This window comes from Schistocerca piceifrons, chromosome 5 (genome assembly GCF_021461385.2).
Source record: "Schistocerca piceifrons isolate TAMUIC-IGC-003096 chromosome 5, iqSchPice1.1, whole genome shotgun sequence".
NCBI classification, from domain to species: domain Eukaryota; kingdom Metazoa; phylum Arthropoda; class Insecta; order Orthoptera; family Acrididae; genus Schistocerca; species Schistocerca piceifrons.
Window position 1 is genome coordinate 564,555,647 of NC_060142.1, and position 18,115 is coordinate 564,573,761.

At 34.9% G+C, this 18,115-nt stretch overlaps 1 protein-coding gene across 2 annotated transcripts in view; it reads left to right on the forward strand.

Moving 5' to 3' along the window:
- The first annotated feature begins 7,930 nt into the window (after window positions 1-7,930).
- The window catches only part of LOC124798442, a 70,921-nt gene continuing 60,736 nt past the window's right edge, over window positions 7,931-18,115 (forward strand). For both annotated transcript variants that reach the window (XM_047261859.1, XM_047261860.1), the window contains exons 1-2: window positions 7,931-8,119; window positions 8,198-8,680. In XM_047261859.1, coding sequence (XP_047117815.1) covers window positions 7,958-8,119; window positions 8,198-8,680 — 645 coding nt within the window. In that variant the 5' untranslated portion in view covers window positions 7,931-7,957. The remainder of the gene's footprint in view (window positions 8,120-8,197; window positions 8,681-18,115) is intronic.

Sequence of the window (18,115 nt, forward strand, 5' to 3'; positions counted from 1 at the left end):
TTGCTGATTTAATCATCACCAACATGAATTTCACCTTTAAGAGAGTTAACTCACCACCTTCCAACCTCTGTCTAATTCCAAAATTCTATCTGTGGAATGTTGTCACAGAACTGTATGTTAAACACCATATCTTGGACAAAAAGATAATCATAAAATAAAGGAAAATCAAACTTGAAATTAAATAGATGTTGGCATTAAGAAACAATTAGAAGTAGTACTTCCTTACCACACACAAGAAATCTAAAACAAATGATTCAAAGCGTTGCTACTGTACACATAATCTTCTAAACTTCATTATCATCCATTGTATTGTTTTGCTCTATCATCACCTATTAACCAAGAGCAATGTGCAACTAATATTCCCTCTCCCCCTCAAAATAATAATAATAATTATAATAACACCTCATGTTCTGTTATTACCAAGCAACAAACTTAGGAACCAACACAACTGGATACAGATCACAAGTATACACAACATTTATTACCAGATACCCAGAATTAAAATTTTTAACAGAACAACGGCTCGCTGATCAGATCTGTGTAATAATCAAAAATAACAGGATACCCCAGTCAGAATTAGAAAACATCAAACAACAAGTACAATAAATACTGGAACAAAATGATGTGCAATCAGAAGAAGAAGAAAATACAGAAATGGACTCAAACATTCCAGAGCAAACAAACAAAGAACACCACGCATCAATTAAACAATCAGAGGAAAACGACATCTTAAGACAGCCACCAGAACAAGCACAAACAGAACATGAAGTGACACACATGTTAGATATAGAAGAAAAATTTCAGCTAACATATATAGAATACAAAGACACAAATACAGACATTAGACCATCCTTGCATAGACCACCAAATAACCCACAAGTCGAAACAACAACAACTATCAACACAATCATACACAACAAAATAAATGAAAATACAACTATGGAAGAGTTGCAACTACTGGTCTATATAGGAGCACTCACTACACTAAATATACACACTAGGCAGAGATCAGAACAAACCAACACACAGAAGAAACCCACAAAACCAGCATGGCAACACAGGCTACAGATCAGAATAGAAAAACTGAGAAAAGACATCGGACAGCTAACACAATTTATAAGAAATGAAATATCAGACAAAAAACGAAAAAGGTTAGGTAAAATCTCACAACAAGAAGCGATAGAGCAATTAGATGAAAAGAAGCAGAAATTACAAGCATAGGCCAAATGACTTAGAAGATACAAAAAAAGTGAAAATAGAAGGAAACAAAACCAAACATTCAACACAAACCAAAAGAAATTTTATCAGACAATAGATAACACACACATTAAAATAGACAACCCACCAAACATAACAGACATGGAACACTTCTGGAGCAACATATGGTCAAACCCGGTACAACATAACAGGCATGAACGGTGGATACAAGCAGAAACAGACACATACAAGATGATACCACAAATGCCCGAAGTGATAATTTTTCAACGTGAAGTCACCCGAGCAATTAATTCTATGCACAATTGGAAAGCCCCTGGAAAAGATAAAATAGCAAATTTCTAGCTAAAGTAGTTCACCTCAACACATTCACATCGAACTAAATTATTTAACAGTTACAGTGCAGGCCCATACACATTCCCTGATACACTTTACACATGGAATAATTTATCTGAAACCTAAAGATCAAGCAGACACAGCAAACCCAGCAAAATATCACCCCATAACATGCCTACCAACAATATACAAAATATTAACTTCAGTCATTACACAGAAATTAATGACACATACAACACAGAACAAAATTATAAATGAAGAACAAAAAGACTGTTGCAAAGGAGCATGAGGATGTAAAGAGCAACTGATAATAGATGCAGAGGTGACATATCAAGCTAAAACTAAACAAAGGTCACTACAATACTCATACATTGAATACCAAAAAGCTTTTGATAGTGTACCCCACTCATGGTTACTACAAATATTGGAAATATACAAAGTAGATCCTAAATTGATACAGTTCCTAAACATAGTAATGAAAAACTGGAAAACCACACTTAATATCCAAACAAATTCAAATAATATCACATCACTGCCAATACAGATTAAGCATGGAATATACCAAGGAGATTCATTAAGTCCTATCTGGTTCCGTCTTGCTCTGAACCCACTATCCAACATGCTAAATAATCCAAATTATGGATACAATATTACTGGAACATACCAACACAAAATCACACATTTGCTATACATGGATGATCTAAAACTACTGGCAGCAACAAATCAACAATTCAACCAATTACTAAAGATGACAGAAGTATTCAGCAATGATATAAATATGGCTTTTGGAACAGACAAATGTAAGAAAAATAGCATAGTCAAGGGAAAACACACTAAACAAGAAGATTACATATTGGATAACCACAGCGACTGCATAGAAGCGATGGAAAAAACATATGCCTATAAATATCTAGGATAGACAAAAAATAGGAATAGATAATACAAATATTAAAGAAGAACTAAAAGAAAAATATAGACAAAGACTAACAAAAATACTGAAAACTGAATTGACAGCAATAAACAAGACAAAAGCTATAAATACTTATGCTATACCAATATTGACCTACTCATTTGGAGTAGTGAAATGGAGTAACACAGACCTAGAAGCACTCAATACACTTACACGATCACAATGCCACAAATATAGAATACATCACATACATTCAGCAACAGAAAGATTCACATTAAGCAGAAAGGAAGGAGGAAGGGGATTTATCGACATAAAAAACCTACATTATGGACAGGTAGACAATTTAAGAAAATTCTTTATAGAATGAGCAGAAACTAGCAAAATACACAAAGCAAACACTCATATAAATACATCGGCTACACCATTGCAATTTCATAACCACTTCTACAACCCTTTAGATCACATAACATCAACAGATACGAAGAAAGTAAATTGGAAAAAGAAAACACTACATGGCAAGCACCCATATCATCTAACACAGTCACACATCGATCAAGACGCATCCAACACATGGCTAAGAAAAGGCAATATATACAGTGAGATTCATGATTACAATACAGGATCAAACAATAAACACCAGATATTACAGCAAGCATATTATTAAACATCCCAATACCACAACAGATAAATGCAGAATTTGCAAACAACAAATAAAGACAGTAGATCACATCTCAAGCGGATGTACAATACTAGCAAATACTGAATACCCCAGAAGACATGACAATGTAGCAAAAATAATACATCAACAACTTGCCATACAACATAAACTAATAAAACAACATGTTCCCACATACAAGTATGCACCACAAAATGTACTGGAGAATGATGAATACAAATTATACTGGAACAGAACCATTATAACTGATAAAACAACACCGCATAACAAACCTGACATCATACTCACCAATAAAAAGAAGAAATTAACACAACTAATCGAAATATCCATACCCAATACAACAAATATACAGAAGAAAACTGGAGAAAAAATTGAAAAATACTTCCAACTGGCTGAGGAAGTCAAAGACATGTGGCATCAGGATAAAGTTTATTTTTTATTTTATTTATTTATTTATCTTGCAGCTCGAAACATGTATTTAACATGCATGGGCAATGTTATAATAATTACATTTAGATTATTGATACACAATATAAATAGATTACATGCTATTAAGTAAAAGATCATTTAAGTATATTTAACAAAGCATTCCTGAGGTCAAATCATGTCAGCACCATACTGTATGGGCACTTCAATATAAGCCATTTTTTTAACTCATTTTAAAAATTCTACCAGAAAGCTGTTTCAGGTTGTTTGGCAGAGAATTATAAAATATTGCTCCCTTAATGAATGGGATATTCGTTGTTAGATTCAATCGTCTGCTCACCACATGAAAGTCTGATTTTTGTCTTGTATTGTAATCATGGATTTCCATATTCCTGTTTGTCACTTTTTTGTCTTTTTTCACTAATAATATTGATTGAAACATATATACTGCATAGATAGTCATAATATTAAACTTAATAAACAGGTTTTTACATGAAGTTCTGGGTCTTACTTTTGCCATAGTTCTTATTACTCTTTTCTGCAATACAAATACCCTTTTTATATTGTATTGGCTACACTCACCCCACAATACAGTTCCATAAGATAGATGGGGATACACCAACCCAAAATACGCTATTTTTATTGCTTCGATATCTAAATATTGAACTAATCTCCTTAGTAAATACAGACTAGATGTTAAAACTTCCTGGCAGATTAAAACTGTGTGCCCGACCGAGACTCGAACTCGGGACCTTTTCCTTTCACGGGCAAGTGCTCAACCATCTGAGCTACCAAAGCACGACTCATGCCCGGTACTCACAGCTTTACTTCTGCCAGTATCTCATCTCCTACCTTCCAAACTTTACAGAAGCTCTCCTGCGAACCTTGCAGAACTAGCACTCCTGAAAGAAAGGATACTGTGGAGACATGGCTTCGCCACAGCCTGGGGGAGGTTTCCAGAATGAGATTTTCACTCTGCAGCGGAGTGTGCACTGATGTGAAACTTCGTGGCAGATTAAAACTGTGTGCCCGACCGAGACTCGAACTCAGGACCTTTGTCTTTCGCGGGCAAGTGCTCTACCATCTGAGCTACCGAAGCACGACTCACGCCCGGTACTCACAGCTTCACTTCTGCCAGCATCTCGTCTCCTACCTTCCAAACTTACATCCTTGATGGTTACTGTAGGTAGCTTACAAGAGTTCCGTTCCTTTTCCTTATCATATTTAAACTGCCTCTCCTGTTTCATGCAAGTATCATTTTCAATAGCATCTATAAAGTAATCATTAAATATATTGCTAACTATATAAGGATCAGAAAAATTATCATTACGTATACTTAACTCTATATTATTAATTTTAGTTTTTGAATCAGTGTTCCTCATATCATTAACTACTGCCTAGCATGACTTTGAGACAGTCAGAATTTCTGATCTGTTTACTAATGTGTTCTACTTTCCTTCTCCTTACTTCCTTGTGATTCTCATATTTATATTTTTTATAATCCTCTTTATATGAATCGAGACTGGTTTCTCTGCGTAGCTTATACATATACTCCATTCCTTCTTTGAGTCTTTTCGCTTTTTCATCCAGTTTTACACGTTTGACTACTGGAGGTTTATTTTTATTTACATTGATTTTCTTTGCCGGGATAGTAATATCAATATGTCTAGTTAAAATTTTTACAAATACTACCCATTTGCTGTCAACTCCCCTTTCTCTATAAACTGCTTCCCAAGATTCTTAACCCAAAGTTTTCTTTAGCAAGGTGATGTTGTATTCAGAAAATAATCTTCTATTCTCATATTTTTTGTTTTGTTTAAGTTTATTAAGACAACCAATCACTAATAACTGTCCTAGATGATCAGATATGTGCCCGTTTACAGTCTGTGCTGACACAACATTTTCATAATTGGTCATTACATGATCTATGGAACTGCTGCTTGTCTCAGTTATTCTAGTGGGCAGATGACCAAGTAGATATTTAATACCATAGGATCATATGCAGTCTTGTAAACCTTTGCATTCCTGGCTGTCGCTTAGTGTTTTTATATTAAAGTCTCATAACATTACAATCTTTACTGTATTGCCACCCTTGCTTAGCTTCCCCAATACACTATCCAGTGCTTCCAGGAAAACTTCAAGATTATCAGAAGGGGCTCGATATATACCTACCACAATAAGTGGGACGGATACAATCATTAACTTAATTATCACTGCTTCAAAATCTTTCTCAATGCAATGATCATTAACCCATGATACTTTTTCTACAGAACTTATTAGGTTACATTTCCTTACGTAAGTAGCAACACCACCTCCTTTATGTTGTGTTCTACAGAAAAACGATGTAAGATTATACTCCTGTAACTTATAATATTGAATATTATGGTTAGCTTTTTGATGCTCTGTAACCACGATTACATGTGGAGCTAGATCTGTCACTAAGGCCTCAAATACATCGATTTTGCTACCCAAGCCCGCAACATTATAATGTAAAAATGATACATTAGTACAATCATGAGAGGATGTATCCTTGTCAAGGTTAATATTATCACACAAATTGATAGTTTCTAAATTAGGAACACTGAGGGACTTTGTTATCCTAAAAAATCAGCAGTCTTGACATGGCAGTGATGAATTATTACCGTTTGCTTGCTCTGCAGGCATATATAACTATCACTTCTGTCTTTCGTGTGTATGACATCTGAGGTACAAGTTAGCAGATTTGAATTATTGATTTTTGTTTCCTCAATAGCTCTGTTGATGTCAGTTGCTAGAGTATTCTTACCCAGACGATTAAGATGTAGTCCATGTACAGTGAAGCTGCTTCTTTGATAACTGTTAAGGTCCAGCAGTCTCTCAATTTTTAACTTGGAGCAGAAATGTTTTAATTTTTTATTTGTAAATCGGATTTCTCGGTTCACAACCAGTCAGGCAGATCAAATCTCGCCGGAATATTTGACACGATCACATTTGTATGGGACATCATTAACATAACAATCAACTTTTTAATAAATGAACTGGCCTCATTGCAATAAACGTCGTTTGAACCTGCTATAATAACAACGACCTCACTTTCTGTAAAATCAGTGCAGTCATTGTTTACAGAGCAAGTTGACATCATACCAATTATACCATCAACTACAAGAGTCATACCACACAATATCCACCAGTACATCAACGCAATACATCCAAATGTATGTATACAACTACAGATATCTGTAATTATTGAGACATGTTCAATTACCCGAAAGTTCCTAAATGCAATGTAACATATACCATACAGTTAAAAGGAAGTCACGCTTGATCAAGGTCTGCATCACTTTCCATTTTTAACCAGACATAATGTCTGAGACAGGAAAGAGAAATAATAATAATAATAATGAGAATAATAATTTGAATAGCTTTTCCAATAAACAATACTTATTACAAATTACATCTTTGCACATGGATGCATTTAGTTCACTTCTACATTTTACCGTTCTTCTAACCCAGTTTTAGTTGCCTTCTTTGAATTGTGTCTTTATATCTCTCTAATTTTAAAAACTCATCTCCATGGAAGAGCAAAAACAGTACATGGTCTCCAAGCTGAATGAACCTCAATATTCTTTTTTTATTAATTGATCTAAACTAAAAGACAATTACAGGAGAACATTGGTAGTACTATTATTACGAGCTATGAACTGATTACATTTAAATGTTTGAGTCTATTTCATCTATATTTTGCTATTAGTTCAGCATTCTCAGTAATTTTGCAAATTTGTTGTGACAAAGACTGTGTCATTGTATAAACAGAGTGCATTGTTAAACTTGATGAAACACTTTGTGGATTTCATTTCATAATGGTAAATATGATTCTCTACTGCCATGTGTCTGACAGTTTTCATATTGTATGTGTGGTTTTTATATATATATATATATTTATTTATTTCCATTTGCATGTTCTTGTTATAAATGAGCCAGTTCTGAGAAGAGTTAGTTTGAAGACATGAACACAAGAAAGTGTGTTGTGATATTTGTCTTGTCTCATAATACTGAATTCCAATTGTTAAAAGGCTTTTGTTACTGCTTGCCATCTTCTCCAAGCAATATGTGTTGGAATACCCTTAACAAAATGTGTTGTTGTGGTCTTCAGTCCCTAGCTTAACAAAATATATGGATGTAAATAATAACATCCTTGTATATAAATAATCTATTGCTAGCTACTAGAAAATAGTTGTACAAGATTCATTGTCTAAGTGTTCCATGGATAGCCTTTCCAAACAGGCAGAAATCTTGGTATGTCTACACATGTGTGGGAGAAACAGGAAGCGGCCTATCTATATGATAACTGCAAAGCTTCATTAGGAAGTCTCCCTTAGTGTCAAGTGTCACAGCTATCACAGTAGGCATAAACCATGTTTCTCATAGGCTCTGCACTATTTATTGTTACTGAATTGCTATTATTGCAAGTAAGTGTGATCCGGTGTCTTAGTCTATGCCAGGAGGAAGGTTGGTCATGTGAAGTAGAAGGTAAATCCGTGAACTTACTGTACCATTGTAATGAAGACATTGGGTGGGTAAGTACTGACAGAAAATGTGTAGATTGCTGTAGTATCATACCTGAAATACATACTTACTGCTATTTTTCCCATTAGAATGCTGTCTTTGAGGAGAGTGTACTGACAGTACCTGATGGAACACACAGCATAACAATTACGGACTGCTATGATGTTATGATTCCACTGTCATTCAGTTTCCATAGTGATTTGAATCAGAGGCTGCCAAAGCTCAGTATAAATAATGTTGCTAGTCTGCTCTTGACAGCAGCTCCTGATACATTATCCATTCCACAAAATATTATTCTGAATAACATTCATTGGCTGGACTGTATAAAAAGGAACACTTTCTCAGGAGACTGGCAGTCTATAGCATTTTCCAATGTAACCATTGACAGAATTGACATGTATGCATTTGCAGAACTTAATGTTGCTGTGCACATTGAATGGGACAATGTGAATGTAAACCTTTTAGATACAAACGCCATTGCCAATGTTTTTATTGAAGAAGGAAGTTTCAAAATAAAAAATTCTGTCATTGAAACTATGGAAATAATGTCATTTGGAATAAAAGCTTCAAAGGTAAGCATCGTTAATTGTATGTAATTTAGTATACGTGTGGTGTGTGTGTGTGTGTGTGTGTGCGCGCGCGCGCGCGCCTGTGTGTGTGAAGAGAGAGGGGGGGATAAAAGAATTTGAGGAACACACAAACATGGAATATAAGGGTCAATCAAAAAGTTTCCACTTGAGGGCATTTTCACAGCATATATGCAACATAGTGTGATTGCGATGCAAGTATACAAGAACTGACATGTAGGCAAGGGATTAATGTGGCAATTTTGTCTTTCCAATATGTGTGCAGTAGAGGTGGCAACACGAATTTTGGCGACATTACTACTGAAAGTGTCCAAACAGGACCAATGTGCTGTTAATCTTTTCTTGACTGCTGAAGACAAAACCAATAGACATACAACAAAGAATGAAGAATCTGTATGGAGCAGCATGTCTGTCCAAAACCACCATTGTGGAGTGGTGCAACAAAGGGTGCTGCTGCTTCATGATAACGCTTGTCTGCGAATTGCAAATGTTGTAATGCAGAAATTACACAAACTCTGGTGGGAGACACTTAAACACCTGCTCTATCATTCTGATCTGATTCCTTTTGGACGAGGATGTGCAGCAGGCAGTTATAGACTTCTCCACGCGTAAGTAGACTGTGTTTTACTAAATGGGCATCTTCAATGTGGTGTATCAGTGCAATGATTGCCTCAATACTCATGGTGATTTTGCCTGACTGTCATACCAATTTTGGCCTGTATGGCTTTCAAAAAGAAATTTTTTGATTGCCCCTTATATTATTATTTATTATTAGGTTTGTTAATTATTATGTATTATTATTAGTTTTAGTAGAAATGATCATTAATTTCTCACTTTTAAATGTGTTGATCAGCCACTCTATCTCTCTGTAATTTTGTAATTTTCTCAAGTGGGCTTTTCATTTATGACCAAAAATAAAACTGTTACTCTATAAATCAAGTAAGGCATATGATTGAATCTAGGGCATATGATTAAAATGTGAAACACAAACTGTACAGGCACTTTTACCAGAATCCATAACAAGATCATTCATTCATTCATTCATTGTGTTCCATAGATCCCATCAAGAAGGATAACCTTCAGGGATGTGGAATGAGTCAAGGCATACATTAACACAAGACACAGACATAGTAGAAACTTAATCTGTATGCTGTATTAACAGTAAACTGTGGCTACACTGCTTAATGCTATTTGAGGATATGCTACTTAAATTAAGCTGAGTTAATTAGTAAGCTGCTACTCTGAATAAAGCTGCTGCCTCCCCTATTTCATTATATAGCTACTATTTACCTGATATTAGTAGCTTAATATGTACTTGATCACAACTGTATTTTTCAAAGAAAATACTGTTATGTCTTATAAATACTGGGTCCTGTTTATAGTACATTATTACTTATCATTCAGGTTTATGACAAACTGTGCTGTTGCCATGTAATTAAAGTAATTTACAGTCCAGGAATCCACATATTCAGATGCTGAAGTTCAGTTAGGCAGTACGGTATATTGATGATTACTGCAGTGTAGTATGTACTGTTGTTGTATTTATTGGCCCTGTTGTCTACAAAGCAGTTTATGTGTAAGATATTGGACAAGTCAAGTTATAAATGTACTGCTGAAAGTCATTTCTAGGCATATGTATTTAAGGTTACAATAATGCACTTTATACATAAGTATTTATATAACACACTTCATAAATTTAAATATTCTTCAATGGAGTAAAAGCAGTGATGCTGTAAATATGACTTTAGAGATTTTCCAACGGTATTGACCTCAGTAGTAGGTTTTATATTTTCAGGAAGTTTGTTATAAAACTTAACTATCGTGTGAAAAGTACCTATCTGGCACAGAGCTGTGCTGATTTCAGTTATATGTAAGTTTTTCTTTCATCTGGTAAAATTATCATGTATATTATAGTTTTTTGCAGTCTGCAGTCCTTACCTATTAGATTTATTTTAAAGAATAAAAGGGTTTCATAATGTATACACATGGTGATGGAGGAATACCAGATTTCTTAATCAGAGGTTTACAAGAGTCTCTAGGCTTGCACCCAAACAAGATTCTAATGGCCCTTTTTTGCAGTTTAAAAGTGCTATTAGCTGTTTTAGAGTTTCCCCAGAAGTGACCCCGTATCTGAGACGAGAATGAAAGTAGGCATGATATGCATTCATTACTGTTTTCACACTACAGCATGACTGTAATGAGCAAAGAAGGTAAGATGTTTTCCTCAGTTCTGCATTGAGATATTCAATATGCTTATTCCATCTGACGTTACTCTGCAGCCAAAGTCCTAAGAATTTGGTTTCAGTACTGTTACCAACTAATTCATCATTGATAGAGACCAATAGGATAAACATGTCCTTGTTAGGAGCGTTGTGGAATTTTAGTGCAATGGTTTTTTTACTGTTTATTACTAGCATTCTGTGCCCAGTTGCTGAGTTGTTTCATGCCGCATTTACTGTCTGCTGTAACTGTTTGTTGCTGTCTCCTTTTAGTAGAATTGTGGTGTCATTAGCATTTAAGTTTAGATCATTTGTGTACAGAATGAACAGAAGGGGTCCCATTGCTGATCGGTACACCACATTTAATTTGTTTGTAGTCTGACAAGTGTTTGGATAGAGTTTTTAGTTCAATATTTGTATGCTTGATTCACACTGTCTGCTTACAATTAGTCGGGAAGGAACTGATCCATTTGTTGGACAGACCTCGAATACCATATCTTTCAAGCTTTGATAGCAGAATTTTATGATCCATCATGTCAAAAGCTTTTGACAAGTCAATAAATACTCCTGTTGATTCCTGTTTTTTGTCCATCAGGTTTAGGATGGAATTGATGCAGTCGTAAATATCAGTTGTTGTTGACCTCTTATTTCTGAATCCATGTTGTTCATTACATGGGATGCTGTTTTTGCTTATAAATTTCTTAAGTTTGTCGTACATTTCTTTTTCTACTACTTTAGAGATGCAGGAGGTAATTTTGATGGGTCTGTAGGTATTTACGTTATCTTTCTCACCCTTTTTATATACAGGAATAACGTTTGATGTTTTCAATACATCATGGAAAGTGTCTGCCTGAAGTGAGCAGCCACATAAGCGTGTGAGTATTTCAGTTAGGTTTGATGCACTCTTCTTTAATATTGTTGCAGGTATACCATCAATGCCTGCAGAGTTGGAATTTTTTAGTCCTTTCATTGCTTTAGCTACTTCATCTTGTGAAACAGAACTGATGTACATTTATCCTCTACATGCACTTATTTTATATTCATTTGCCTGGGTGCTCTTAAAGTTTGATTGTAACATATTATCTGCAACACCTTGAAAAAATTGTTAAATATGTTGGCTACTTCAAAGGATTTGTTACTTTTTTGTGATAGTGTTACATTTTTGCAAGATTGTCTGTATTCTCCAGATTCTTTCTTTTTTTTTTAAAAAAAAAAAATATAACACTCCACGTAGTGTTTGATTTATAAGCTGAATTATAAATGTATTCATCATTATGCATTATTTTTGCTGCTTTTATTACTTTCTTTAATATTTTGGAGTATTTTTTATATGTACTACAGGTGAGGAATTTTTTGAGTTACATATGTTATAAAGTAGTCTTTTCTTCTAGCATGATGCCCTTGTTGCCCTTGTGGTACAGCTGTTGTTCTAGAGTTCCCCCATATGGTTAATGTTTTCAATGGGAATGCAATTTCAAAGAAATGGGTTAATGCATCAAAAAACTGGTTATAACTTCTGCATGAGGTTCTGAAAGACATGTTGTTAATAATACTGCCTTTTACTTTTATGCTTTAATATTTGAGGAAGATGGTCACTAAAACTCGCACTGAAAATTTTTAGTGATGTGTTGTATAAACTCTTCTTGCCTATAAACTGATCTAGAGCTGTTTGGCAAGTTTCTGTTACTCGGGTATCAGCTTTTACTTCAGCCTTTAAATTACAGGATGCTGGAAGGTTCTTAAGGGTCTCTCTTTTTCCACTGTTGTGCTTCACTGCTAGAGACATGATCGGTGTCAGCAGTTGCAGAGGAACTGGATGCTGCACCATACTTTTATTTACTAGCTGATACCAAGATGAGCATATTCGATTTTACAGCTCACTCTTTTGTGGAAACAAAGCCCAGACTTGGAAGTACTGTTTCAATAAATCAAACTCCAAATGTATACTGATGCTTTGCTGTTTTTAATTTTTGATTGGTGGTGGGAAATATAACTCAGTGTGTGAAAGATCACATGCTACTGTAAAATGCAAATTTTATTTATGTTTTAAAAGCCAGAATGAAGTGAATGGAACTCTCACTTGTTTTCACATTAGTGTAATGAATACTGTATTTCTTTTGTTCAAAGTATAAATGGAATTCAGACAAAATCATGGGCAATGTAATTCCATAATAAATAGAACTAATTGTATATAATCATAAGACCTTTCAGAAGTCAGTGTAAATTCAGCTGCACAACATTTTAAGATTCTTACTAAAGTATTGGACTTTCCTTACATTATCGCTCTTGTCACTTGTGTTCATTCACCAAACCAGCTGTGTTATGAGTTAAATGACAGAGTACTTGAGAGTTTGTGTAGAAATGATGTTAGCAACTGAAGTCATAAATCTGTCATGTTATTATTCTAAAAATGACTCCCACAAAAGATGGCACAGTTTAACATGCACACAGTTATGAGACAATCATGTAGCAGGTTCTGATTCCTAATTTAGCTTCTTTTTCAGCTTAATTTGAATGTGTTTGCACATCTCCATATACATTATGTGCTTCAACCCATCTCAGTCCTTCCAAATTAAGTCGTGTTCACTTGATTAATGAGCACTACTCATATGTATACAATGTAAAGTAAGGATGACTTACAAATTTCAGATGTTAATTATTCCATTCCCCACCCTTACCTGTTTTCATTAGAGTTTACTTTTTGACTATTTTTTATGTTAGTTGTAGGTAGTTATACTATACTAGTGTTAACCAGCATGTATACAAGCTACAAAATTTGTAAATTATAATAACCAGTTTTTAAGGGCAACTATAAAAAAGGTGAGTTTAAATTATAACAGTCTCATTTTATGGCAAGAAGAATACTATATTTTCTGTTGAAAGATAGTGATAAATGGTAAGTCCACACACTCAATAATATGTCTCCTTCATTTGTGAGTCTTTTATTCTTCCAAATTACTGAGATCATGGCTGTACCATGGAACAATCATGAGCAGGGTAAAAAAGACCTTTTGTACCATGCTGACTTCTTTTATTGTCTTCTTTAGCATATTATTGTCAACCTACTATCCCCACCATTCACATAATGAAATTCCTGGCAGTCATGTTATATAATCAAGAACAGCTAAATGCAACACAATCTGAAGCCTTTTTTGGCTCCATTTTGAAACATAATACTGTTTCAAAATCTGATGACATATAAAAAATTTGTCACTGTTCATGACAACAGCTAATATCGTGAACAGTTCAGTATATGGGGTGTAAATTCAAGCAGTACAACACTTGTCTTCTTTGTTGCAATCAGTTGATGTTGGATCAAAATAAATAAATAAATAAATAAATGATTCTTGTAGACAGTCTGAAATTCCTCCGATCCGCAAACTTAATATGTGATATGTATAATAATCAAGTTTACAGATGCACCATTTTAGGACCAATGACAAACATAGATTCTGCTTCAAAATATGATGAAAGAATGACCTGCTGGCTACAAAAATCCACCAGTATTTCTAGTAAACACTACAATGGGTTAATTGTTATTAACAGATTTTAAATGAATTACAATTAAACATTTTACATTGCATTGACAATTTGGAAGGCAAAATACTTCTAATTTACAGGTACATGTTTTTAAATACAAAGATCACAGTATTTTTTATATTTTAGTAGTGAAATACAAGATGTTCAATTTAACAACAATTCAATTACTTCTTTCTTTACTTTTGGGCAAACTAATTAATAAAAAGAGTTCCTACTGTACATTGAGAGATGAAATTAAATATAGCATTTCATGAAGTAAGCAAAACTTATGTATCTGGCTTAGTTTTCAGAAAGTTAGATTTTTTACATTTCCTAATAGTGTCCTCACCATTAATTGTATGTTTCTAACATATTAACTTGTTTCTGTAGCTTTAAACACATGAAAAGTTTAATGATGTTTAATAGCAATACATCTGGGTTAATATTACATTGAAATATGACCGTATTAATGTTTGATAAATTATGTTACATCTCTCATTGTTTGTGATTTCATTTTTGCAGATTACAAAAGAGCCAGATAATCTTATTCATTCCTGCATTCATTCATGTCAGCAGCACATTTCAATAGAAAAAACATTAATACATAAATCCTTAGATGATTTTTACTCATGTTTAGCCGTTTTGTATTATTTTCTTTTGATATTGTTTGCATCTATGGTTACATGTATTTCATATGTACACAGGGTGTCCCATTTATCTTGACCTCCACTAAATAACTATTTATCCAGATGTAAATTACAAAATGTTTCAAGCAAATGTTCTTTAGGCGTCAGGGGGACATCAATCAGCTTGACTGCCTTTGTTGTAGCTTTGTTTTTTACAAAGATATAAACAGTGGTATGACTTTTTTAAATGGCACCCTGTATTTTTTATTTGGTAATTCATTTCCTCTCCTAAAGACCTAGTCAAACATGTATCACAGTATACCATTCACTGAACACACAACGTTATTAATTACATAACACAACATTGACTCTGAGCCCGGGATCACAAACTCATCCACTTGCTGGAGTTCTCAGAAAACAAATGAAAACCAAGTTAAAACATAACACAAAATTGACTTTGACTCTCCTGTTACCATTGCCCAGGAGTAGAACATACAAAGGTGCTCAAAGTGGTGACCCTGGACACCGATACACTGGTGCACTCGTTGAATGAAAGAATTATTTACTGCTTCCAGTGTTGCCTGTTGAAGAGAATTACAAGCAAGCATGATACGTTCTTGCATGTCCTCTGGAGTTGTTAGAATATTGCGATAGGCAACGTCTTCAATGCATCCCCAAAGAAAAAAGTCCAGAGGATTTAAATCAGAAGACCTAGCAGGCCAAGTAACTGTTCCTCCTTGACCATTCCATCTGGCAGGATACCTTTGGTCCTGAGCACGATGTGCGCGCAAGGCATTATGTACTGGACACCCATCGGGTTGACACTATATAAGCATTTTGGTTCTTAGCGGCACTTCATCCAGAAGAGAAGGAAGAATCTGTCTGAGGAAGTTGGCATACGCTGTGCTATTTAGACTACCATTGATGAAATAAGGGCCAATAATTGTAGTACCAGGCATCCCACACCAGGCATTAACTCTCCATTGACACTGATTCTCCACCTGTCTAACCCATTGTGGGTTGTTGCTGGACCAATAATGCATGTTCTTGTATTTACCTGTTCTTTGTTTGAGAAGGAACATTCATCGGTAAATAGAACATTGGAGAAGAAGTTCAGGTTGGCGAGGATTTGCTCCTGTGCCCACTGACAGAACTATACCCAATTCTGGAAATCATTTCCATGCAATTCTTGTGTAGGTGTACATGGTAAGGATGGAACCGGTGACGTGTAAGAATATGATGTACACTGGTTTTAGGAATGCCAATATCATATTCAAGCTATCGTATGCTCACATGTGGATTCATAACAACAGAAGCGAGAACAGTAACTTTGGCAGCTTCATCTGTGCGGGTGCTTCAATGATTGCGTTTTCATGCGTCAAAACTTCCCATTTCCTGAAGCATTGTAACAAGAAGAGGAAACATCCATCAGGAAGGTGGGTTCTTGTGAGGATATCGCTCTCTGTACAGTTCCGCTGCCTGCGTACCATTTCGCCTACCTTTAACAACAATAATAAAAGAAATGATGTAGTTTGTAGGAAGGACAGCCTTTACTGTATGACTACTCTACACAACAGTATTTAAAAGGACTAAACTACTGTACTAAATGTACTCATACATAAAAAAAACAGTATTGCAATTACTGTTCTGGTAAGCTACATTCCCCATAGATGAGTGGTGTTTCTACCTTCTCTTCGTTGGTGTACATTCTACTCACACAACTCTTCAACTGGTGATGGTTGATGGAATGTTGGGTGTGCATTCTACTTTTATTTACATTTGTCCTCTGTCGACATTAGCATGTGGATGTGTTCCATTACCCTGAGTACCTGCACTAAGCACTGGGAGCGTCAACGTCAATGTTGTGTTGTGTAATTAATAACATTGTGTAATTCATAATGTTGTGTAATTAATAATGTTCTGTTTCAGTGAACTGTACAATGTGATACCTTTTTGAATAGGTCTTTAGGAGAGGAAATGAATTACTGGATTAAAAATACAGGGTGCCATTTAAAAAAGTCATACCATTGTTCATATCTTTGTAAAAAACAAAGCTACAGTGAAGGCAATCATGCTGATTGATGTCCCCGTGATGGCTAAAGAACATTTGCTTGAAACATTTTGTAATTTGCATCTAGACAAACAGTTATTTAGGGTGGTCGAGATAAATGGGACAGCCTGCATATAAATGAATATTCTACATATGATTTCGGATATTGTTGAAATCAACTGTTATGCTTCAATTTAACACCACATGCTGTACTATGTGTGCTTCACTATGCCTTAGTGATTGTTTTCACAATAACTTTCTTCTCCTCATCACAAGCTTGTTATTTTTGTGCTGTAAACCTCCAAGAGTGCATTATGATATTTTATAGAGCTGAAATGAATTAGCGAGTGTAAACAAGCTAGAGGAGTTATTTTAAATTATTGCATTCATTTAACAATGTGGCAGTATTATTAGATTTAGGAGTACTAGTCATGGTATTATTGTTGGCTTGTCAGTTAAATTTATCAAACTTTAATTAAACAATTGATACGTTTGTGAACAAAAAAGGAAGGCTGTATTATGTATATAACTCTGTTAATCCATTTATAATAATACAGTAGTGTCTGACCAAAAGTGTCCAGATACAAATTAGTGGACATTAATATGGGATCCACCCTTCATATTTATGGTAGTTTGAGCTCTGTTGGGTACCATTTCAAGGAGGTGCCTGAAGGTCTTTCTTCCTTATAGGCGAAACCTGGTAAGGTGGACACTGGGGTCTGGAGCAAAGTCTACATTCTCATTCACACCAAAGCTGTTCCATTGGGTTCAGGCTGAGACTCTGGGCAGGCCTCTCCATTTCAGGAGTGTTGTTGCCTTCAAACCATTGCTCCATAGATGCTCATTTATGATAGGGTGCATTGTCATGTTGATACAATCAACCATTGCCTCTGAACTTTTCCTCTGCTGTATGCAGTACACAATGCTGTAGAATGTCTTACTATCCTTCTGCATTTAGTGTTTCCTTATCCACAATACGCCACAATACGCAGACCGGAAAAAAAAA